The following is a 10,767-nucleotide window of genomic DNA, read 5'->3' on the forward strand; positions in this document are numbered from 1 at the left end:
ACCCCTTTATATTGGAAAAAAGTTGACATCTCAGAAACTGAAGATTGACAACTTTTTTTTACAAAGAAAAATAAAGTACCCGTCTTGACACAAACACCAGATCTTTTGTTTGGATCTTGGACACTGTGGATCTCTGCAGCTCCACTTTCTTCCATAATTATTACTTTTTTCTCCTTTTTTTGCCCGAGCCTTTTAGATTATAGATCGACTGCTGTTTTGTAACTTGGCATCATCTATTCACACAACTTCTACGTAAATAGATGTTATTGGGTTGCATTAAGTTAGATTTATGAGTTCCAGATTAAAAGGATACAAACAGCTGTTGCACTTACTTTACTTTTCAAAAAAACATTTTCCGTCACAGGCATGTCCTGTTTCTGTTGATCCATTGAATACAATCCTACTGAACTACTTTAAATCTAAAGGAAATCCAACTTTTTTTTTATTACCATTATTATTATTGGATATTTCTTCAGGCATCCTTTTGAATTGAAAGTTTTGCTAAAGTGCGTTTCTGTCAGAGTGAAGGTGCCTGTTGTGACACACGCGCGCGCGCACACACACACACACACACACACACACACACACACTCACAAGCCAGGGGAATGCCCTGAGAAGCCTGGCTGTGTAATTGGTGTACACAGAGTGTGCTAATGAGCTTCCTCCTCTGTCACGCACACCCGAACACCTGATAGATAATTACACCTCCCGCTCTCCCTCTGTTTCCTGCTCTGTCCCTCTTTCAGTTCCTCTCCTCCTCTCCCCCCCACAAACACCCCAACCTGTCTCACCCTTTGCACTGCTGTCTGTCTTTCACTTCCTCTGTGTCTTTCACTCAGAGGAAAGACACAGACTGCTGTCTGTCTTTCACTTCCTCTGTGTCTTTCACTCCTTCCCTCTCCTCCTCTTCCTCCTCCTCGTCCTCCTCTCTGCCTGGTCGCGATTTCTTTATAGATTTAGGCTTGAACAGCGGCGAATCGTCTGAGACGTTGGATAAATGAGGGCCACCGAGGAAGTTGGGAGTGAAAAAAAATAAAAAAAATAAAAATAAATAAAATAAGAGGGAGGCATTTTGCACAAGGGCGCAGAGAGCCGAAAGACTGAGTGGAAATCAATGGTAGCTGGTGGGAGAGGCCGGCGACCGATACGCCCATACTTCATTCAGAATAACCAATAGATCAGACGACTCTGCACCATCAATCTCCTTTTCTGCCTCTGTGACGGCTCAAGAGGAAGACGCTGTCCTGCGGTAATGAAGACGCTCTTCCAAGCCGACCCTATGATCAGCAGCTTGATGGAGTTCCTTGCCGACAGAATCCCCAATAAAGTTAACCACCCAGGTTCAGAGGCTTGGATCTGTTCTGTCATATTTCACTCCGGCAGTCCTCCGAGTCTCCTCTTCGTCTTCATCTTCTTCGTCTTCGTCGTCTTCTGTTTTGCACACAAAGAACTGGCGGCCAGAAAGGAATTGGCTTATCAAAGCTCCTGCAGGGCTGGCTTCATAGGCATGTCTACATCTAATTAGAAATGCACCGATCAGACATTTTTCTGGTCAACATCGAAATCATCTGGGTTGAATTGATAAATTGGCGCCAATATTCTTACTTTTATTTCATTTATTTACTGTTCATTATGACAAAAAAACATATTTTTGTAATATGTTAAAGATTTTTAATGAAAAGGATTAGTTTGGAGAAAACAAATCTCAGTCTGTCCAGTCAATTTGCTGTGCCATAAGCAACTAAATATCAATCAACCATCCATGTAGATAAATCTTCAAAAAACACAACACAGACAATGTGCAGCTATAGAGATGATAATAATAAAGAAATAAACATATCTTTGTAATGACACAGCACTTTACTTAATCAATATGCTTCATTATACCTTGATAGAATCTTATATTTTATGTTTAAAAGTAGAAATTGATCTACTCTCTTCGGTTTCTTTATACGGATTGTTCTACAGATTTGTTCCATTAACAGAAACACAACGTTCCATTAGTTTACTTCTTTCTCCTCCTTCTTCTTTAAATCTCTGATTCTCTCAAATTCTTAATCGACCAATACTTCCATGAGAAACGGATCTTATCTGCTTCCACAAAAGTCTGAAAATCAGCCCACCAGGTCACATCTGCAGTCACACAGCTAACAAAACTCACCCCACTGGTGCCAACTTGGCAACTTTTCACTACATTAGGCAACTTTTCAGACGAAACAATCAATATCGGCTAAAATCAGCAGGTCAGGCTTTTTTTAAATCAGCAATCTGCCAGAAAACTGCAATTAGTGCACCTCTAAAATTTGTGGGGGGGGGGTTTTCATTATTATTATTATTATTTTTGATTATGATCAATTCCTATTTCCTACTTGTGTCTTCTTAGTCTTGCTGCAGTTATTAAAAAGAAAAATCTGATATTTTTTATATTTGACCACCCAACCACCAATCAGACCTGATCAGGAGAAAATGAGCAGATTCCAATCTCTGGTTATATTTCCAGTGTCAAAATAAGTTCTGCATGTATCCAGGCAACTGGAATCAAGATTCAACCAAGTTTTGTCAAAAAGGCCAGCATTGACATGCTAATGAAAAGGTTTTCTCCTGCTGTGTGGAGGAATGTTGTGCTGCCCCTCCCCTGCTTGTTGCTGCACACTCCTTTCAGCTGGCTGAAAGAATGCAACTTCACTTTTCTCATGCTCACAGTAAAGCAAAAATCCCGATGTTTCGAAATATGTCAAGACTGTTAGTCAGTTAGATTGTTACACTTTTATGTTTTAATGAAATTTTAAGAATTGCTTGAGAGGAACAATGTTAATAAAAACTTTCCCAGTAATTTTCAAAACAAAAGCTTGCACGTCAGGAGAGAAATATAATAGTTTTGCATTTAATTTTGAACACCTCCATCTATAGCCGTATGTCTTATGGCTAGTAGCTTTATAAGCACTGATTTATTCATGTCAACGATTAGCTTTAGTGATTATTTTGCAGAATATTGTGCCATGTTGAAAATACAGATTAGCTCTCATTACTTTTTTGCTCGACACACAAAAAAGCAAGTCTAGTTTTTTGTTTTTTTTTTCCCTATAAGTGGCACAAATTACCCACGCATTGCTGCAGTTCCTGCTTTAAATGGCGCTCACACACAGACATTAGATTAATCATTCAGATCGGATACACCCACTGAGAGCTTAATGTAGAGGTCACTCTGCATTAAATGTGACGCGTAAAGTGACCTCCATCAAGAATCCCTTATTTCCAAAGAAATCCCCAGAGAAAATCTCTGTAAAATCTGAAGGGGGAAAAACAACAGGATTAGAAGTTTGGATTCAGAGTGAAAATAAAAGGTAATATCAGCGTGTGTAGTGGAATTGAGCTCTGGTTTTGTTTGACAAAGTGACAACCCGTTCTCCTTTGCGTCCCTGCACTCCTGCCGTCCGTCAGCAGGGTGCAGCACTGCTTTTCCCACACAGGCCGTCAAAGCCGAGAGGATGGGGTGCGAAGAGGAGGGGGGAGCATTGCCACTGAAACAGAGAAATTGATTGTTGGAAAGGGGGGATGGCAATAAATCAAGCAGGAAAGCAAATGTAGAAAACGCTGTTCTTGTTTATGTCTAAACAGGCGGAATAGAATAAATGTGCTCTATTTTTCAGTCCGTTTGAAAGCAAATTTGATCGAATTTTGCATGCGTTGCCAATCCCCACCGGTTAGAGCCCAATTTTCCCCCACCCAAAATAAGTTTGGAGGAAAAAAAAAATCAAAATCTGAACCCTTTTGATTTATAAACTGTGCTTTGTCTTTTACACTGGATTATAATTAGATTATGTTTCTTTTAACAGATTTTTTTTTTCTTCTTTCTTTCTCCCCTCTGTTGTGTTCTCGTTCCCGTTCTGTGTTTAATTTGCTGCAGCCTAATTAAAACGACGGGCTCTCTGTGATGCTTCGTGTTCTCCTCGTTTCACTGTGGTCCTTTTTTTTTTTTTTTAGTTTGCCTCCGTCGTCCGTTTGTCCTCCCCTCCTGGTTTTCGCCCGTACGGCCGCGATGCGCGCGGGCTTCCTGGTTCTAATTGGAGCTAACAGCTTTGGCTAGCTGCCTGGTCTGACTCGGCCCGCCTGCGTCCAGCTCCAGCCAGGAACCGAAACGGCCTCACAGCTGCAGCTTCTGTATCCGTCTGACCAGGACCGAAACGTGCCGTTTAGTCATCGTCTCACCTGACTCGCTCATTTACGGAGCATCGGACATGTTTGGATGTTTGGTTCAGTCTTGGTCGCGGAGCTCGATCCCCCTGTGGCCACTGTTCCTTTAGTGTTCAGCTACAGAATTAGCTTTCATTATTTAGCGGGTTTGGATGGAAAAATGAAAATAAGAGTACAGAAAATGGTTCTATTCCACACCTTTTGTGAAAGGTAACATCTGTATTCTTTTTTTATTGTTTTTTCTTTTTTACTCCTTCAAATAATTTAATGCATCTCTTAGCTCTGAATTACCAGATTGCGTTTCACATTCTATAACCTTTTTCTTTTCTTTTTTTTCTTTTAATTTTAGATTTTTTTTTTTTTAACTTTCTAAACCAGGGATGTCCAAACTGCGGCTCCGGGGCCATTTGCGGCCCTCTGATTGATTCTTCTTGGACCCATTCAAGAATGGAGCAAATTTGCGATAGCTTCAAGATTTTTCCAGACAAATTTAATCATCATAAAATATTTGTTTATTTAGGTATAAAGCAAAGTTTTTTTTTTCTTTTATTAACGATGTTTCTGTTTTCATTGATTAGCCTTTGCTAAATCCAGTAAGTACTACCCGGTTCCCCGATTCTGTTTACGTTGAGGCTAATAAAATTGGAACGTTTTTCTAACGTTATCTACAATTAGTCATTTTATTGTTGAAAAGTCTAAATTTAATACAGGATTTTACTAGTAGACTGAAATCCATTAAAGTGACCACTGGATTGACGTAGCATAACAGCAATAGATTTGAATTGAGTAAAAAAGTCCACAAAAGCTGGAAGTTATAATTGTATAAGTTATAAGTGAAAAAGATATAATTGATGAAGTTAGTAAATTGTTTTGGCATAAAATTTAACTGAAAATGGTTTCAAAAAGGACTTTACCTGAAACTTACAGAAACCCTGTAAGGTTGTTGGTATGCTGACCAAAGTATTGAATCAACTGCAGAATCTATAAAAGTTTCTGGTTTAAAAAAACAAAAAAAAACAAAGGCCAAAATGCTCCATCAGAGAGTTTCTACAGTGTGCTCAAGATGCCATAAAACTTCCCAGAATCCTCCAGTTGAATAGAACAAAGACAACTGTGCACTGCCAGTCAGCAGGCTTAAATATGACTGCTGTGTTTTGTTGTTGTTGTTTTGTTTTTGTTTTTTTTCCTTTTTTGCAAGCTGGACATAATTTAGAAACATTTCAGGTGACTGTGACTAAAGGATTCCCACCTGTAACTCCACTGATGATGCAGCTAATACCACAGTGCTATGTTCAAAGAGTTCGCATTTAATTTTGTTTAACGTTTTTCTCTTTAAATACTGATTATTTGATCTTAGTTTAGATTGCAGAAGAAAATGAAGGGATTACAGGATTACGACTATTTATGCTTCAATCATATGTCTATGGGTGCACAGATAAATTTGCTGAGACCTCCTGAATTTTGAGTGATTTTTACAAAACCAATTTTATCCATAAAGATCTGAAAATCAATCATTGTCTTCTTTGTTCAACTTTTTGTTGTCAGATTAGGAATTTTGTTGCCGTCTTTAGCGACTTTCCAGGCAAAAAACAAAAAAAAAATCTGTATCTGCCAAAATCAGAATTGGTGGATAGTTTGGTGATCGGCCAGAAAACTGCAATCGGTGCATCCCTACATAGTCACCAACATTACATTGATGATTCTACACCAGAAAATATGGGAATTCACATGTTTTGATGTATTTAATGAACAGGATAAAAGAAAATATCTTTCTACTGTATTCCACCGATCAGAAACGATCGAGAGGAAATTGGTCGATTTTGACATCTAGGCGATGTAATATTGTGATTTGAAATACTATTTCTAATTTGATCTACAAGTTTGGAGAAGTATGAAAAGATGGTTTAAAGAGGAAGCCTGTGTAAAAGGTGAAGCCCAGTTTGTGTTTGCTGTGGCCGGGCGGAGGAGAGGCAGATGGCACTCCTAGGCTCCGCTCGGTGCGGAGAGAATCACAGATAATTGGAGAGCGATGCTTAGCCGCAGCCCTGACGATCGATGTCAATCCACCTGCTTTAAGTCCAGGGCTAATGCTTTGCTTTTCTTTTCCACGCGCCGCAATTAATCCAACGCTTAGCCCGCTCTACGAAGAGCAGAATACCAATGACCCGTTTAAGGGCACGCTCGACCTTAATCGCTCCCTCCTGGTCCATGAAGATGTGCTGATGTTGTGCTATATCCAGATGTGATGTGGGGGTTTTTTTCTTTTCTTTTCATCCTTTTGTGCACCAGAACGTGCACACAACCGCAAAGCATTCAATGAAAATGGCCTCGGAAATCAAACGCGATCTTGTGCTTTCGGCAGCTCTTGTTGGAGCTGCGCGCGCGTGAACGAGAGCACACATCCGCATCTCCTGAGACGAAATGCTAGCGGCCTCAGGGTAGTGTTAACTGGCTGAATAAATGATAGATTTATATCCTAAATCCATTAGCAAAGCCACAGGGACCGCATAGATAACCCCCCCTCCAGGGTACTGACAGAGAGGCGAGGAGGGAGGGAAACAAAGCAACTATGTGTTTGTTTGTCACATAAAGAAAGAAATATATCAAATTTGATACTTTTAAGGGTTAGAAAAGGCCGAGGCCACAACATGAATGCCTGTCGGGTAATAAGAACCGATTTACAATAGTTTAATTATTTGAAGAAATGAAAGCAGAAACAAGTTTTTTCTTTTTCATTCATTCCTGAATGAGTCGGTCCTGCTGAAGTGGCTAATATTTTAATTAAGTCCAAGGAGGACTCTCTCTTTCCTCGCTGAGAGCGCCGTGATAAACTCCCTCTCGTCTGTTGATGGTAATTTAGCGGCTCCCCAGAGACGTCACCCCCTCCTCCCGACGCTTCGGTCTGTGCGTGCACGTCGTCTCCTCCTCTCCCCGTTGCTAACGTGCGCGTGTGCTAATTAGCCGAGGCGTTAGGCCCCCAGTCGCAGCGCGGCACGGCGCCCGTCCGCAGCCCGTCCTGTGGGGGCTCTTCACAGGCTTTAGTCAGGCCTAAGTGGGTCCCTTTGTGGGCTGTTTGTCAGGCCTAAGCGGGCCGCCGCAGGGGGTCTTTGTTGTGGGAGATGTAGTGTTAAACGGAGCCAGATGGCTAGGAATGTGTCACGTGAGGTCCCGGCTCGACACCGTCATGCTCAAAGAGGGTCACGCCGGGTCATAGCCTCTGTCTGCCTCTTGTTAGCTTCTCTCAATGGGGACCATGTGCGCCCAGATTTGCCCCCCGGTCTGCGGGGAAGGTATCCAAGGAAACGGAGGTGGACTGAATCGTCCGCATGGCCCCAGAGGGAGCTGGTGGGACGGGGTTTGGGGGAGGAGTGGGAGGCGTCGGCCATGGAAGTCCCAGAGCTCCCACACAGTCATAGACTCTCGCAGTCCATAAAAGAGGCTGAGTGCTGTTTGACGGGCATTAAGGGCGTGTTCTGTCCCCGATGGCGCCGGTCCGATGGGATAATAGACTCTGTTGCTCTGCTACATGTGGCTTAGTGCAGAGCCAGACTCACTTTGCTCGCCTCGTTCGTTTCTACAAACATACTCTATGTCCAGTAAGAAAAATTTGTGATATTCCTGAAATAAATTTTCTGGTTTATTTGGTCTTTTTTTTTTTAGAAGTAATGAAGCGACTTTTGTTACAAAATCTATTGGTTTTACTCAAACCAAATGCAGTTACCTTCCTAATTGGGGGTCATTTACAGTCCATCCCCTAAAATATTAATATTAATTAGGTTTTGTCTGTAATACAACAAAATGTAAATGTTGAGGTGGTAGGTAAGTTTTCATAAGACATTTCCTTTGAAAAAAGGATTAAAATTCTCATTATGTGAAGCTTTTTGAAAGTGGAATGGAAATATCTGAAATGATTTCAGTCAGAAGTTGTCTGAGGTTAATGCCTCTAATCTTGAGTTCACTAAAGTGAAAGGCCTTCCTGGATTTGATGGCCATACATAGGCCTGTCGCAGTCAATCAATCAATCAATCAATCAGTCGATCGAATGATAAATGAAAACCAATTCAATAATTTCCATTTGCTCAATTTATTGTTTTCCTCTTTTCTCTCTTTCTACCAAAAACTGGATGACAAAAAGTCTTCAGTCTGGTGCTTTGCTCTCAACCAACCCATTTTTTGAAGGACAATTCTGACTTCAAAATTCATTTTATTTCTTGTTTCTGTTTTGTTTATTTTTGATATTTAAAATGTCTCCCAGTTCCAGTGTTAAATGTTCATTAGAATTCAAAGTTTCTTTGAAAATGTTGTCTTCCATTATTATACCATTACCTTTGCGTTACTTGAAAATGATCTCAAAACAACAATATTATCATTTATCTTGATAACTTCTAGCACAATTTATCGTCCAGCAAATCGTATTGTGACATGTCTAGCTATGCATAATTCACTTTCATGTGGTGGAAGGGTTTTTAAAGTATTGCATAGGCCGCATTTTAGTATTTTATCTCTTGGCTATGGTTTTGTATACACTTTGGTCTTTAAGCGGTTAGCCTAACAGAGCGCAGCTTTTTTTTTTTTTTTTTTTTTTCCCCTGCTGAAGTTCTTTTGTGTTCCTGTAGGTTTGCTGGGCGCACCGTCAGCAGCGGAGCTCTGGTTCTGGTTACGCTGGAGCTGAGAGAGTCCTCCACTGCCCTCCTCACCATCAACACAGAGAAGACCGTCATGGCGTCCATGTTGCTCAGAGATCTCAAACAAGCCCTCTCCCAGGCATAGATCAAGCTACCAAGAAGGGGGAACAATTCTTATTAGAAGATCTCACGTATTTTTTTTTATTCCCCTATTTTGGGACGGCTCTGGATCTGTTAACAAGTGCGTGGCGCTTTGTAACTGAAATCCAGGAGACTTGACTCAAAATGGACTGGAAGCAATGAAGAAACTCCTGTTCAGTGTTTTCTACTTTAAAACCCAGCGTCTTTAGCGAGGGTTGTCCCGAAGCATCAGAATGAATATGTGAAAGTCTCGGCAGTGTTAGAAGGCATCACAGATATGACTCTACATTTTCAGATGTGACACTTTTCTCATTGTGTTTATATATCCACTACATTTTAGCCAAAAAAATAAATGAAAAATACTATCAAGACTCCATGCACAAAATCAGGCTTTTTCTGGACTGCATGGAATGATAGAAGTGCCAAAAAAGTGAAGATGTTTGTCTAATGATGATAATAATTTGAAAAACACTGAAAACATTTTCTTTTTTACTTTTATTTTATTTAATTTCTTCAATTTTTAAGATGAAGATGATTAGGGTTTGACAGTTGTGCACGCACAAATGGGTAAAGCAGAAATTAATGCAAAAGACTAGCAGAACAAATATCAAAAGATGCAGAAGCTCTTTCTATACATTTTCTGAAATTATAAACAAAAAATCTACATCCATTAAAATCTTTATTTCATCAATTTGTCATGTTTTTTCTTGTCTTTGTTTATATAATTTATTTTTTTTTAACAAATGTATTTTTTTCTCTTTTTTTGGCACTCCAGTCATTCCATATTTCTGAAGTTTATTTGCTTCTTCCTGTCAATTTATTTGACTAAATATCCCTTCTTTGAAACGGCTTGTATACGGAAACAGTCTTTATCGCTGCATCGGTTACCATACCGATGAATCACTGCGATCCACTCTGGGGTTTTTTTCTTGCCAAGGTCAGAAAGGAGAGATTAACTTTCTCATCAGGAAACTACAAATTAGTGAAACTCTTTAGCTTTACACTCCAGCCTTTAAACAAACCCTGTTGATTGATGGCTGAGCTCCTCCAGCTGGTAATAATGTTTCACAGAAAACCAATGATCAATTAGGCTCCAAGGTCTTTTTATCTGTATGCTTTTTCTGATCAATAAAACGTGACTTTGTCAAAGTTTTTTTATTTTTCTGTCATCTTTTTTCATCATTTTTGTAAACTGATATTTTGGTTACAAAATGTTAGAGTAGGAAGACAATTTGTAACCAAAATGTTGTCTTTAACCTGAAACTTCTGCAATTATTTGCAGGCATTTCACATCATGTTTCTGTAAAATAAAAATAACTAATCTGACCTGTTCTAGATTTGTTGAATATATTGCGTCACTGGTTGTTCTCTTTCCTTTTAAATGTCTGTTTTTGCCACATTAGAAGCAACGTGATGTAATTATAATTATTTTTACTGTGCCCAACTCATAAACTTATCTTGACTTTTTGTTAGAAGATAAATTCAATTAGTTGCCATTAGCAAAATGGATACATTTAATTCATGACATTTAAATGAATTGGTGTTTGCAGGTGGAGGTGAGTATTTAAAGTGGGAATCAGATGTTTATTACCATAAACCTGTAAAAAAAATAAAAAATGGAATATAATGAAAATGTTATTTCAGTCGCTCCTTTCAGAAAGTGACACTCGTATAGTCATCACACAGAGTGAATTTTGATGCTTACGGCTTACAAATAACCAAAAATTCAGTATCTCACAAAATTTCACTACAGTTAAAAAATTAAATAAAATTCTGTTGGAAACTTGTCACATCCTAATGAAGTCAA

General features: G+C 39.5%; 1 protein-coding gene across 4 annotated transcripts in view; it reads left to right on the forward strand.

Moving 5' to 3' along the window:
- The window catches only part of ap3b1a (adaptor related protein complex 3 subunit beta 1a), a 58,265-nt gene extending 48,152 nt beyond the window's left edge, over positions 1-10,113 (forward strand). For all 4 annotated transcript variants that reach the window (XM_007548780.2, XM_007548782.2, XM_007548778.2 and 1 more), the window contains one exon: positions 8,811-10,113. In XM_007548780.2, coding sequence (XP_007548842.1) covers positions 8,811-8,964 — 154 coding nt within the window. In that variant the 3' untranslated portion in view covers positions 8,965-10,113. The remainder of the gene's footprint in view (positions 1-8,810) is intronic.
- The last annotated feature ends 654 nt before the right edge of the window (positions 10,114-10,767 follow it).

Source organism: Poecilia formosa, unplaced genomic scaffold (assembly GCF_000485575.1).
Source record: "Poecilia formosa unplaced genomic scaffold, Poecilia_formosa-5.1.2 Scaffold28, whole genome shotgun sequence".
Taxonomy (NCBI): Eukaryota; Metazoa; Chordata; class Actinopteri; order Cyprinodontiformes; family Poeciliidae; genus Poecilia; species Poecilia formosa.